Source organism: Zingiber officinale, chromosome 5A (assembly GCF_018446385.1).
Source record: "Zingiber officinale cultivar Zhangliang chromosome 5A, Zo_v1.1, whole genome shotgun sequence".
NCBI classification, from domain to species: Eukaryota; Viridiplantae; Streptophyta; class Magnoliopsida; order Zingiberales; family Zingiberaceae; genus Zingiber; species Zingiber officinale.
This window is the reverse complement of record NC_055994.1, coordinates 147325976-147340558: the sequence shown is the minus strand read 5'-3', so window position 1 is coordinate 147340558 and position 14583 is coordinate 147325976. Positions and strand designations below refer to the sequence as shown.

At 34.8% G+C, this 14583-nt stretch overlaps 2 protein-coding genes across 2 annotated transcripts; one reads left to right on the top strand and one right to left on the bottom strand.

The window, feature by feature from the left end:
• Positions 1–2396: 2396 nt before the first annotated feature.
• On the bottom strand, positions 2397–5897 carry LOC121982325 (E3 ubiquitin-protein ligase SINAT5-like). Its single transcript, XM_042535341.1, has 4 exons — positions 5740–5897; positions 3641–3967; positions 3059–3445; positions 2397–2930 (listed from the first exon to the last, which is right to left on the bottom strand). Exons 2-4 carry the CDS (start codon positions 3890–3892, stop codon positions 2610–2612), a joined length of 960 nt encoding a protein of 319 aa, XP_042391275.1. The 5' UTR covers positions 3893–3967; positions 5740–5897; the 3' UTR covers positions 2397–2609.
• Positions 5898–6327: 430 nt separating this feature from the next.
• On the top strand, positions 6328–14510 carry LOC121982323. Its single transcript, XM_042535340.1, has 5 exons — positions 6328–6796; positions 11602–11829; positions 13014–13097; positions 13421–13550; positions 13917–14510. Exons 1-5 carry the CDS (start codon positions 6447–6449, stop codon positions 14241–14243), a joined length of 1119 nt encoding a protein of 372 aa, XP_042391274.1. The 5' UTR covers positions 6328–6446; the 3' UTR covers positions 14244–14510.
• Positions 14511–14583: the final 73 nt, after the last annotated feature.

Sequence of the window (14583 nt, the reverse complement as noted above, 5' to 3'; positions counted from 1 at the left end):
TTTGGCCTATCTATTTGACCTATGGGTGCATTCTCCCGTTATATCGGTTTTCCAAGTCAATGGAGGTGAAAATATTCGATTCACTTTTAATTTAAATCTAAAAAAAACCAATACCAGTATTAAAAATTCATGTATTTTTAGAAAAAAAATGAGCTTCTTACGCTAGAACATATCAATAATACATTGATATAAAAATTATATATATATATATATATATATATATATATATATATATATATATATATATACATAAAAGTGAGTTTATTGGACTATGCCATCGTTCCCAAAATACCTAAATAAAAAGTTATTGACAAATTAGAGTAATATACTGTTTTCATTCGAATTAATAAGAAATAGAACATATGATTTCTTTAAAATTATTCGTTTTTATTAGTTTGAGCTAAAAAAAATTCCTAATTTTATCAGTTCGAGATAAAAAACATCCTAATTCAAAAAAAAAAAAAGAGAAACTATATAAATGCTCATTTCAAATTTTGGGGTTTGTTAATTTAGGTGACATTTGGTTCTCTCTTAGGAATCAAAATGGGAATGAGTATCATAGTATTGTAGAATGAGAATGAGAATGAGTATGAGTTTGAGTATCAAAAATAATATTTGGTTAGTTAATATTTTCAATCAGAATGAACCTAAATTTCCTTTTTTACTCTTAGAGGAAAATAAGAGAAAAAATTAGATGAGAGAGAAAGTTGAATGTGAGAGAAACATATGATGAGAGAGAATAATGAGAGAGAAAATGTGATAAGAGAGAAAGTGTGATGGAAAAAAAATGAAGAGAAGAAAAGTATAATGAGAGAAAATGAGGAGAGAGAGCATGATAGGAGAGATTGAGAAGAGAAAAAGTATGATGAGAGAGAAAATGTGCTGAGAGAAAGAGATGAGAAAAAAATGAAGAGAGAGAAAGTATGTTTGAGAGAAAATGAGAGATTGAGAAAAGAGAAAGTATAATGAGAAAGTGTGATGAGAGAGAATGTATGATGGGGAAAAATGAAGAGACGAAAAGTGTGATGAGAGAAAATGAGGAGAGAGAATGTGATGGAAGAGAATAAAGAGAGAGAAAGTATAATAAGAGAAAATATGGAGAGAGAGTATGGAAAGAGAGATTTAGAAGAGAAAAAGTATGATGAGAACAATGAGTAGAGAATGAAAAGAGAAAAAATGAGGATAGAGAGTGTGCGATGAGAGAGAATACAGAGATAAAATGGTAGAGAATATGTGATGAGAGCGAATGAGGAGAAAGAAAGTATGTTGAGAGAGAAAGTGTGATGATAAAATGAGGAGAGAAAAAGTATGATGAGAGAGAACAAAGAGAGAGAGAGAGTGAAATGAAAGAAAAAGTGAACAAATATACTAAGGAAATTTTTGTCCAAATTTAATTCTCATTCCCATTCCATCAAAACTCAAGGGAGAGGGTGAGTTTCATCCATACTCAAGTTTTTGGGTTTCATTCTAAAATCTTAAATCCATTTCCATCAACCAAATATAAAGTTTAGAAATAAATCTATTCCCTCATTTCCAAATTCCTAAATCAAACGTAACCTTAGTCAAAGAAACCTCGGGCCTTTAAATGGAATGGTTTCCTATTATCACTGAATGGTTGAAAGCAATGTTTTAAAATAAGAGTTTGAAGGCTAGTGTGACATTTCAAATAAGGTTGGAAATAAATCAAACTTTTGCGAGAAAGTTTGATGTTTAACTTAGTAAAAATTTATTTATGCGTTCAATATATAATTAATTACATGAATAAATTTGAATAATTTATTAAACTAAATTAACAAATTTAAATACATTCAATTATCATTTCATTCAAGAATAAAGTTTATGAATCATGTTGATGAATTAAAATTGTGATCTATTCACATATTAACAAAGTTTATAAATCATGTTTATCAATATAGTAAAAAAAAACATATTTTTAAAAATAAATAAATAAATTTATATTATCCAACATAACAACCAATCAAATAAATCTAAAAATATAAAAATTTTAAATAATCAAATCAGTTTAAATTAAAAGTTCAATGACATTTAAATCAAACTAATTCAAGCTTAAATCAAGCTCAAACTCCTAAACAATTATTTCAGTTGCTTGATTCATTTTAAGCCCAACTTAATTTAATTTGATTATCTTATGGACAAGTGTAGACACTACCAAACTTGGCATGACTCAACTCATTTACAACTATATTTTCAAGTCGGCTTAATTTTTTTTTTAAAATAATTCAAATATTTAAGTTTCACCCTATAAATTTAAAAGTAGACGACCCACTTTTCAAACCAGCTTGATCGGCCTCTGCGTTCTGATCAAACTAATTGAACCAGTTTCTAAAACATTGTTCCAAATGATTAAAACAAAATTAAACTTCACCAGGAAATGATTTGCTAAATCAAGCTGCAATTATATACTAAGATTTTAGCAATGCAGTAGAAGATATTTCTGCAAAATCACACCAGCCCACAGGATTAAACACATAAAGGTTCAATCAGACCCTGGACTGCAACTGCTAAGACAGCTAAAAATGAGGAAAAAAAAAAAAAATGGAACCCTCTACAAGAGATGAGATGCTTTTCCATAATCCTTGGATTATGCCTCAGGTCTCCTTCCAGATCCTGCCGGAGACTCGCAGCTTCAGCACCTTTTGATCACCACCAGAGAAATAGATGGCCAAGTTCCGGTGAAGCAGGAGCCCATCGTGGCTGTCTCGGACCACCCTGTGGTGAGTCCTGATGCTTCGAGGCACACCCTGCCACTTCATCTTGCGTCCATGACCTCCTACTTCAAGGCAATAGTTGAATTTTCTAGCTTCGGACTCTTCCCCTAGGAAACGGATGAAGGCCATATAAACCGGCTCACATCCCAGCACAAATGCCTCGAAGTGCAGGCAGAAGTAACGGTCAAAGCAGTTGAATAACTGAGGGCAAATAACAAATGGAAGTGATAACAATCAACATGAACCGAACAAAAGATGAGAAACTAACCAACGTGCATTGAAGTAGTCATAGGAAAAATGCAGTATGACATGGAAACAATTTTGCTTACAGTTAGAGTCCATGAGCAATTGTCGACAGAACGAGGATCCTGTTTCACATAACGGTGATGGAAAGTGCTTCCTACTTGAAGATCCAACTTGTGGCATTGTCTCAGATGCGACAGAAGTTCGCGAATGTCTCCAGTGAAGGGGCAATCTGAACCAGGATGGGGGCATGTGTAAGGCCGGTAAATGCACTGTGTTTCGTGTTGTAACTTGCTGTAATAGGGCAGCATTTCTTTGCAGCCGAGGCAGTGGTATGAACAACATAAGTGGAGTGAAGTGGCAAGTTTTTCCAGTGCTAAACAACGGATGTGACCGATTTCCTTTCGGCAGATTGGGCACTTGTTGTTGACTTTGTTTTTGCAAGAAAAACACAAAGTGTGCCCACTTGGACACTGCAAAAACATAAACCAAAGGTATTAGTTTTAGAGAGAAGCGCTCAGATGTGAATTCTAAATAACAAGATTAAGGAAAAACACACACGCACAAGCATAATCTGCAGAAAAAAGATCCGTTAAGGCAAATTATTGCATCACTCTATCATATAAATTTCCATGAAATAATGATCTTCCAGTTGATGCTCAACAAACCTGCTGGATAGGAGGAAACATTGCATTCTTGCAGACAGGGCACTCCAATAATTCATCGATGTCACTATTTGGAAGTATAAAGGATGATTTCCCATGTGGTAAATTCACTGCAGACTGAGGTTGAACTTGTTCCTTTGGCTTGACAGAATTAAGATTCATAGGTGAAGAAGGTGGCTCCATCATACTTGTAGGCTGAACGTCACAGGATGAGCTCGCAAAGGTTTGCTTCTTTCCTAGCTTAAAATTGGTCATCTTGCAGGAGAATAGAAGAAAAGCCTCCTCTTTATTCAACTTTATGTATGCTCAAACAGTTCATCATCACATAGCCTGCAAAAATTTCAAAGGCAGGGATAGGTAAATTAAGCCAGTAGCTAGTAAATGTCTTGCACATCTAATAGAAACTCCCATACCAGTCCTAGATCTTTTACACTTATCGTAATAGTAAGTATAATAATAATAAAAAATGAAACATGAAATCCTACTTCATAAAGGTTGAATTGCTTGACCGTGGGTCAATAGTTCCAGGGTAACATAAGAAACTTGAAGACCAAAAAAAATCACTTTAGCACGCTTAACAGTACGAATGATCTTTACAAATGCTACCAAGGGTATGCATTAATAGATTAAACATAAAAATATAGTTAAATGCCTTTCCTACAAATTCAAGATTTTGGAAAGAATAATTAGTCAATCAACCTTGATATGCTATCATAGTAATCTTGACTGTGACAATAATGTATTAAGTTTAAGGCAATCATGTATGTTTCCTAACATCTCAAGCCTTTAGGAATAAATGGTTGATCAACCAACCTTAATATTATATAGATCACAATGGCAAAATTGATCCATGTCTTCAACTCAAAAATGGGGCAGCGACTGGTTACAGTTGAACCCAATGCACAAGTCATAAACGATAATGATCAACATGGAGAAGATGAATCACCCAACCCAGCTAGACCATTCAAACCAAAAAGAGATTGTCCTATGAACAAACTAGTTTAAAAAATGTAAAGTAGCAACTTTCACAAGAACAGATAGCGATGCTAGACATTGAAACTGCTTCTGTCCATTAAAGACAGTCATAACAATTAAACTAAATCCTCAAGTTGACACTTCAACCAAAAAATCTGATATTATTTGCATATGCTCCTTGGCTTTATCGAAGCATTCTTTTAGGAACAAAAAAAAACACATGCGACTCATGCAGAAAATGAAAGAATAAAAAATTCTACTACTACATTGCAAGAGTCTTCGACAATTATTGAATATACTTAGAACTTAGTATGCTCCTTGGATTCCTTTTCTTCCTAAAATTCAGGATTTTACTGCTTAGTCACATGCATAAAGGTATACATTTACTAATAACAACAATAAACTATCAAATTGGAGCCATTAATGCCAACTAATAATCAATTAAGAAACATATTTAACCATGATTCGGAGACAAAATAAAAATTAGAACTAACCCAACTACCTTATATGAACTTCCATTAAATGTTTTTCTGAATAATCACGGCTAACAGTAAATTTGAAATGCCAAAGAGCAAACTGAACTGATTCAAACTCAAGACAAAAACTTGATTCTACTGCCAGAGATGCACGTTCAAACAATTCCACAAGCAAACCATAAAAATGGCAAAGGTATAGAGGCGCAAACAAGGATATCGAAGCCATAAGACAAAATATCACAAAAAAATCAACATTTGCTTTGACAAATTCCAATCCCACAACTTCAAATTAAAGAGAAAACGAAGAAGAAAAAGATCAACTGCCCAGGCGTCAATAAGATGATAGATGAAGAAAAAAAAACTAATACATCAGAGATAAAAACAACATAATCAAAGTCATTACCACCCCATCATATACTCTTGAATTAGTAACCCTAGAACATACAAAAAAAAACACAAATCGGGAATCGCCCGCCCCATTCGCAAAGCAAGACAGACAAAATGCAGGAGAGAGAAACTCCCTCAGCCATCAAAAACAATAAAAACATATTGCAGCAAAAGATCGAAAGACAGGATTCAAAAAGCAGACGGCCGCACGGAAGAAAGAACCCAATCCGACTAAAAATGCAGAAGCAATTTAAGAAGGCTAACCGAAGAATTGAAGAAGAATCAGAGGACGAATCACTCAAATTGCCTCCCGTTTCCTTCTCTTTCGACTCGATCGCAGCGATCCTATTCTTCGATCTCCTCTTTCTCTCTCTCGCTCGCTCGCCCGCCCTCTCAAAAAAAAAAAAAAAAAAAGGGAAGAGCAACAATCGGAAGAGTGTCGGAAACGGGACGAATAGGAACGGAACGCAGAGGCGTAATGACTATATTACCCCTATATTTAAAAGATATTACAATGTTAACTATCATAATTGAGGAGAGAGAATATATTAAGAGAAGGATAGAAGTGGAAATAGCTTGTGCGGTTGTCTTTTTCGAGTAAATCGGAAAAGATTCCGGGGATTTAGGACGTTAATTGTTAACTAATTGTCTCGTATCGCAATGGGTTGTTGTAACGGTGTTAATTGACGGAAACTTTTCATTTTGACCCGGACAAAGTTTAGCCCTTTCAAAATAACCTCCACTGTTCAAAAATATATAAAACTTCATAGGCCGGACCAACCGCCACGTGGTCCAATGGCCATGATGGGCACCTGATTACAAAAACAGGTCACGCGCAAATCGCGTGACACGCATTAGGGAGAAGGCTTCCTATTTCCGTCTGTCTTTCGACCGTTGGCAGCCGCATCGAGGAAGACGAACTCTTCCCCGTCTCTAGGTCGTGGGCGAGCGATCGAGCGAGAGGGGAGGCGATGGTGGCCACTCGAGGCAAGGCGGCTACGGTCGAGGCATCGGCGATCCACTGGAAGCAGGTGAGGGATAGGCGGCGGGGGAGCCCCTCCTCCCCTCCTCCCCCTCAGGCGGCGCTATCGCTGACGGCCCCGGCCAGTCCCGCAGATTACGAGAGGCTGCGAGGTGAGAGGATCAAGGAGAACATGGAGAGATTGCGGAGTTTCGGCATACTCGACCTCTCCCTCCAACTCAAGTCTCATCTTCCACCGAACCCCTCCCCCCAACGCCGCAGGAGGAGGGGAGACGTCACCGGCAATTTTGGAGCGAAGAAGTTTCTGATTTCGTCAACATCGAAAAGGCGATCCTCCAGGTGTTTTTTTTCCTTCCCTTTGTTATGATTTCTGGGGTGATACTATTACTACCTTTCTTTGGTTGCCACTGGTAATCTCTCTGTTTAGGTGGTTTCAGGGGGGACACTAAAGTTTTCCGTTCTCTGATCCAGTTCATACAGATTATCCTTCTATGTTTTGAAACTCAAGGGTTTTGTCTGCATTGGCCGTAGCTATTTTGATTTGTTTAGATCATCGTTCGTTAGAATGGACGGCGTTCCGGCACAGGAACACGTCATGCCGTGTCAAATTTCCAGTAAATAACATTGATTGTTATGAGACGACGTCTTGGGCGTTGTAATGACAAAAAAAAACATGGAAACAGCTTGAACAGACTTTGGATTCTTTTTTTTACTGTTTTGTTTGCATTTAAGGTAGATTTGACCTTGCTTTGTGTGTTTTTTATTAATGTTTTGTTTGTATCCAAAGAAAAAAAGAAAGAGTTGATATGTGCATTACATCACTATCTTCTTTTTTTCAGCATTTTGCAAACAATACAAGACTACCGATCTACCATACATACACATATTAAAATTTGAACATATTCATTTTTGGCTTATGGTCATCGGTTTGATTTTGTCTATCATCATTTCAGCAAACAATCTTGTTTAAGGTAAAATTTTAATTTTTTTTAGTTTAATCTCCTAAGTTATTAAGAATTCTTTATTTTATGTGGTTCAAAAATAAAATATTAGCTATATATTTTTATTATATAAGCATGATTATAACCAAGTTGTTAGTTAAATAGAAATGTAATGCATTTTTTGATGTGAGAATTAAGATATGATTGTTTATCATTTATTCTTATTGTCTTGTTTAGTATTTAAGTGCATCCTCAAACTGTTTTAGGCACATCTTCAAACTGTTAGCACATTATTAAATGTTCAATATGTTCTCATTATCTTCATTCTTAAATTATCAATACTCTAAAACACTAATTATAAGCTTCAAGATCTAATTATAAATAAATAATAATTTATAATGTCAGTTTTTTAAAATTTTATGAGTTAAAAGTATGTATCATTATTTATTTGTTTAGAATGATACCAGACCCTAATATTGGTGGACAATTTGGTTAAATGGTGGGTGATAATTGTAAAACAATACGATGTAAAAATTGCGGAAAAGTTATAATAATAGGAATTATGAGATTTAAATAGCATATTGCACATGTTACTGAAAGTGTCGAGGTGTGTTGCAAAGCTTCTAAGGAAATATTATTAATGTTACGAAAACATCTTCAAAACTCTAAGAGCATCTCCAGTGGGGGATATTTGGAGGAGATATTTATCTAAATATCCCCCACTCCCAAATATCTCCCATTGTGGGAGATATTAGATGGGATAATAGAAATCACCGGACACTCATCTGTGTCCGGTGATTTCTTCATGTGGGGCCCACAAAAAGTGGGCTGCCAATACTTATTTTTTTTTTTTTTTGTGTTTTTAATATGGTGGGCCCCACCTTATATGAGTCTGCCGACAACTTTTTTGTTTTATTTTTTTTTAATTTAATTAAATTTAAACTATGCAAACATTAAAAAGAGTACGTTAGAAGATTTAATTGTCAAGGAATCAAACGTTCGGAATCAAACGTTCGAAAAATGGACCGTTCGAAAACGTTCGAAAAATTAACCGTTCGAAAACGTTCGAAAAATTAAACGTTCGATAACGTTCAATTTCTCCCTATATATACATCCTTTCTTTCATCTATTTTCATCATTTTCATATCCATTGCCTACCAAAAATTTAGAGAGATGGATAAAAATTCTGGTCATTATTTTAGGGATTTGTTCAACTTTTCAAATATCGACGAAAATTCTAGTGAAGAAAGTTCTCGAGTTCATCCTAATTTCTTCAATCCTCAATTTCCATTTTCCACTCAACATCCACCAAATTTTCAACCTTTTCCATACCCACCACCATATTACCATAACTTTCAAAGTTATTCAAATTCTTTGAGTGGCGACCCTCGAGCTCCATTTTATACATATCCTCTATAATATTGACAGAGTAGTCAGTATTTCATGCAAGTCCCATCTCATGGAATTAATCCGCTTTAATCACCAGAGATTCAATCAAATGAATCGAGAAGAGCTAGTGTTGATGCAACTGACAGTAATAAAGGTACACATTATGCAGTCCCCGATTCACAATTTCCTCCATTCTCATCTGAAATAGGGGCCGACGATATTATTCTCAATCAAGCACCAGAGATGGGCAACGAATTAGATGAAGACCATAGCAAGTGAACAGTATGGACAGTAGCAGATTAAGTAGTTGGTAATGCCCAGAAGAGTGAGTCGTTTTGGAAACGAGTTGTGGCATACTTCAATACCAATCGAGCTAAGGAAGCTAAAAAGAGAACTGCGGAGAAAACAAAATCACATTGGGCTTCATTGAAAAAGATCGTAAATAGATACAATGGAATCTACAATAAATGGTATAATGATCGACCAAGCGGATGGAGTGACGAGGATTTGATGGTGCGAGCTCATGAAGAATACAAGAGTACTTTTAAAACTACTTTCCAATATGAGCATGTGTAGAGAATCGTGAAAGATAGTCCGATGTATGCTCCTCAATCCTTAGAGCGACGGGCTACAAAAAAAAAAGCAAGAACATCAGAATCATCAGGTGCACATACTGACTCTTCTAATCCTAACACAATTGCTAATATAGATGATAGAGAAATCCAATCTCGTCCAATGGGACAGAAGGCAACAAAGAGGAAAGGCAAAGAAAGAGTAGGCCTAATTGATGAATTGAATCAGGCTATGCAACAATCAATGACACATTTGGAAGAGTATAATAACAATAAGAAAGTTGATCAACTCATCCAAGCACATCAACTCCTCGTAATGGATACACGAGGCATGACTGAGGAACAACTTCAAAATCATCTAGCGATATGTGAACAACTGAAGAAAAAATTGAACATGTAGTTAATTTCTATGGTTTATTTTATCTGTTGCATGTTTATTTTATTAATTGTAGTTTATCGTTATGTATTTTATTAATTTAATATGGTTTGTATCTCTGTATTTCAATTTTAAATTTATAAAATATTTATATTTGTATGAACTTAAATTTATATATCTTCTATTAAATTTTTGTTAGAATTAAATGTAAGTTAATTAAATTTGATGAGATATTTAATTGTGGAATTGAAGATATTTGAGAGTGAATATTTGATGAGTGGGACCCATAAATATTTGATTGGTGGAATATTTCATTGTGGAAGTTGAGATATTTGAAAGATGATATGGAAGTGGGGTCCACAAATACTTGGGAGAAATATCCCAAGCTATTGTGGATGCTCTAAGACAAGGAGAAGTTTAATGTAAAGAAAAAACAAATAGCCGTAGAGTCAATTACACAAAACATACGTGTATCAAAAAATGGTAGCAATGGTAAGATGACATCAAAGATATAGAAAATCGAGAATTACAAAAAGCATCAAAGAAAGTCATAAAACAAGTCATTGAAGAGGAGATGTGTAATTGTCATGGTCAAAGTAAACAATATATAAATAATGTTTTGACCATAACGATTTTACGACTTTCTTTGATGACTTTGGTAATTCTCGATTTTCTTTGATAATCTTCGAAATCATTTTCACTCTACCACTTTCTGATACATATATATTTTGTGTAATTGACTCTAAGACTATTTGTTTTTTTCTTTACATTAAACTACTACTTGTCTTAGAGTCTTGAAGATGTTTTCATAACATAGATAACATTTACTTAGAAGCTTTGTGACATGCCTCAACATTTTCAGTAACACGTGCAATTTGCTGTTTTAATCTCGTAATTCCTCCCGTTATAACTTTTCAACAAAATTTACATTGTATTGTTTTATGGTTATCATTCATCATTTGACCAAATTGCCAACCAATATCAGGGTTTAGGGTTTGATGTCCTTCTATACAAATAAATAATGATACATCATTTTAACTCATAACCTTAAAAAACTCACATAATAAACTATTATTTATTTATATTGATGTTTAGAGTACAGGTAATTCAAGAATCATGATAATGAGTACACATATTGAACATTTAATGGTGTGATAACAGTTTGAGGATGCGCCTAAAACACTAAACAAGACAATAAGAATAAATGATAAACAATCATATCTTAATCATTCATATCAAAAATTTAACTAACAGCTTGGTTATAATTATGCTTATATGATACAATTATATAGCTAATATTTTACTTTTGAATCATATAAAAATAAAGAATTCTTAATAACTTAGTAGATTAAACCAAAAAAATCAAAAACTTACCTTAAACAAGATTGTTTGCGGAAATGATGATAGAAGAAATCAAATGAAGGAGCTCAGTGGATGGCCATAAGTCAAAAATGAATATGTTCAAATTTCAATATGTTTATGTATGGTAGATAGGTAGTCTTGCATTATTTGCAAAATGTTGAAAAAGAAGGCAGCGATGTGATGCGCATATCAAATCTTTTTTTTAAAATGCATACAAAACATTAAAAAAAAAAATAAGAATCAAAACAAAGTCAAATCTGTCTTAAATGCAAACAAAATAGTAAAAAATGAATCCAAGTCATTTCGTTCCATGCCTTTTTTTTGCCATTATAATGCCCAAGAACACTGTCCCATAGCAACCAACGTTATTTACTCAAAATTTGACACGACATGAGGCATTCTCGTCCGTTCTGACAAACCATGGTAGCATACGCCTAATTTGTGGAGGCTTGCTTAATTACTTCTTTGTGTATTGGTTAACTTTGTTCACTTGTTATCAACTAGATTGCAAAATGTAGCCCCAGTTAGCTATGCCGAAAATGGTCATAAAAACCTGAACTTTAAGAAGAGCAACTCAGTTGAAGCAGGTGCAAAGGAAGAGGTTTATGCAGTTGAACATGAGAAGTTACTAGGCACATTTGAGACGAGTTGGACACTGTTAGTGGATGGATATGGTAAAGATGGAAGGCGCATATATGATCCTATAAATGGGAAAACATGCCATCAGTGCAGGTGAGCAAGAATATATGCTACTTTACTCTTCTAATCCTCTCACTTCATGCAAAATTTTATAGTGTTGCAAGATTTGAGCCACTCTACTCAGTTTACTAACACACTCACAGCAAAGTTAATTACATTTGGGATTGTGACATCGGGAAGACAAAACTTAAAGCAGATATTCTGCTTTTTTTGCTAACTTAACGCACCTCAACTGTCATTTTTAGCATTGCCCAATACTTGCCTTTTTCCATCTAATCCTAAGTAGACTTTCTATTTATGAATTTGTGTGCTTTCAAGCATTATTTGTTCTGCCTAATACTTGATTTTTTTTCTTTCTTTTTCAACTGATGAAATTGTACCCAATTGCTTGGAACTCTACATATTCTGCATAAGTTTTGTTGTCCAAATACATTCTGTGGCCAACTATTATGAAGATCTCAACTACTTCAAATATAAAACAAAAACTCCATTCAAATTAATTGTTCACGCTACAGATGAGTTCAAAGTTAAGTTCATCTTTTAGCGTCCATTTACAACATTGCCTTGGTCATATGATGCTCTCCATGTTCCATAAGCAACAAATATGTAAAACATATTAATATTGCAAAATGATAGCGTATAAAATCACGAGCTGTGCCAATCGAGACCAATGAAACTTTTTGTTTTGTCCGTTGAGTGCCACGTGAGATTGTTGACGTGGATCTTCATTTGCACAGTTATCTTCGTGTCTGCCTCCCCCACATCATAGAACCCATCTCCATATCATGGGTCTCCCCCCTAGGCACTAGAAGTCACAATGCAAGCTTTGCGCCAAACCCTTCTCCTTCGCGCTGAAAGAAATTGAAACCATAGCTTCCCCTTCCTCCTTTGGGTAGCCTTGTCTCCTACTCTTCTTTTTATTTTTCACTGCCACCCTTCCTCTTCTCCCTTTCACTGACACTAGTGCTCCTTCTCCTTCGACACACCTACACTGATGTCGGCTTCTACTCCTCTTTGCTTCCGTTGGCATACCTCCAACAAATATTGGCACTGACAATACTATCTTGAGCCATCCAGGCATTGAAACTCTGATTTGGCTCGATATTTCAATCCATGCTTAATGATCATGTTGCTTATATACTTTTAGCTTTCAATTTAAGTTTTCATTTAAGAAAGTCAAGGTGGTGTGGTATTAGCTTTTTGTTCCACTTTTGCAGGCAAAAGACACTTGCTCATCATACTCACTGTAGCAAATGTCAGCTACTCCAGGGGCAATTCTGTGGAAATTGTTTGTTTACGAGGTAATTTTTTTTCTACAAAAAGAAGGGAGGAGAAATCAATAAGATTGTGCTTATACATTATAATCTGGTCTTCTAGCAAAACATTCGTTTCTGTTATCCAATTTATTCTTTTATCTTGTATGAATAATCTTCTTGGGCATCATTTTAAAGTTTGTATCCTACAAATATGGTATTTATTGTGGTAGGTGCTACGGCATTCGAATGATTTTAACTTGTTACTTTGAACCAATAAGTTTATGGTTCTCTGTTAACCTCCATAGTTCCTAACAGTTACTCATTTATATCATATGCTAATCAGTTCTAAGCTGCACTGCCCTTTCTAGATATGGTGAAAATATTCTGGAAATCAGCAAGAATCCCAATTGGATTTGTCCAGTCTGTCGAGGCATCTGCAATTGTAGTTTATGTAGAATCAAGAAAGGATTGATCCCCACTGGCATTCTATACAAAAAGGTGAAAACTTATCATGCCCTTCGAGTTTGCTCCAATTTAATTTTTCCTCCAAAGTCAATGATGTCAATTTGACAGTTTATTTAAGAAGAATTAACACTTAATGATACCAACTTTGTTTGTCTAGTAGATGTTCCTTTTTGTAAAGTAATTGAAAAAATATGATTGGGAGTAATTTGATACAAACTTTGAAGCGAACAATTTGTTCTCATAGGGCAAACTGATGTTTTGTAACATCTAAGAGCTTTTAGTTTTAGTAGTGACCACCATTTTGTCAGTGTTGCCAGTATTTCCAAAGATTTAAATGTAGTTGAATTTTCTTGATCAGTTTAAATCCTACTAGATATTTGATAATTTGTTCTAAAACAGGTTGTAAATTTGGGATACAAGTCTGTGGCGCATTATCTTATTCAGACGCAGCAGCAGCAGACAATTTCTGGTGATTTAAGTTCTCCCAAGTCGACCTCTGCAGAAGATTCATCTTGTGTTCACAATGATCCCGAGGAGAATAAAAGCAAGGTAGAAACCAGAAAGATCACTGAAGAAATCTACTCGTCTATTGAAGCTGGGGTAATTAGCTCAGATGAGCACAGTGCAAAGAATGCTGCGGCTAAGAAGGCAAACAAATCGCTTGAAGATGTAAATCCTGCCATTGGCAGCATTGCGAGCAGATTAAGAAAGCGGAACATCGCATGAACATGCTTTTCCACTGTTTCAGTATCTTGTAGACGGTATTGCACAACTAGGAAATTAGATAGTTGAGACAGATGTTTCGATGATTGGCTAATTGTGGCTTTTGAAGTAACACTTGCAGTGCTAATTCTAGAAGCATTTTCAGTTCCCTATTTAAATAGAATCGTCTGTCAAAGTTTAGGTAGAGAGTGAACTGTATTGTTGTCATATTTGCTGTCATTGCACATTGTATTATCATCATGAATTTGTATTAGTTCTAAATACAGCTCAGCTACTTGGTGTAAATTATTTCCTTGTTTTTTTTTTTATTTGGGTATCTTTTAACTCTGGATACCTTCAACAT

Bases quoted from the DNA above. Each gene is read 5' to 3' on its own strand.
- LOC121982323 (XM_042535340.1), top strand. From the start codon at position 6,447: ATGGTGGCCACTCGAGGCAAGGCGGCTACGGTCGAGGCATCGGCGATC. The intron at 6,797-11,601 runs GTGTTTTTTTTC...GTTATCAACTAG, and splicing joins TCGAAAAGGCGATCCTCCAG to ATTGCAAAATGTAGCCCCAG. The intron at 13,098-13,420 runs GTAATTTTTTTT...TGCCCTTTCTAG, and splicing joins GGAAATTGTTTGTTTACGAG to ATATGGTGAAAATATTCTGG.
- LOC121982325 (XM_042535341.1), bottom strand. From the start codon at position 3,892: ATGACCAATTTTAAGCTAGGAAAGAAGCAAACCTTTGCGAGCTCATCC. The intron at 3,446-3,640 runs GTTTGTTGAGCA...ATGTTTTTGCAG, and splicing joins TGTTTCCTCCTATCCAGCAG to TGTCCAAGTGGGCACACTTT. The intron at 2,931-3,058 runs GTAAGCAAAATT...ATTTGCCCTCAG, and splicing joins ATTGCTCATGGACTCTAACT to TTATTCAACTGCTTTGACCG.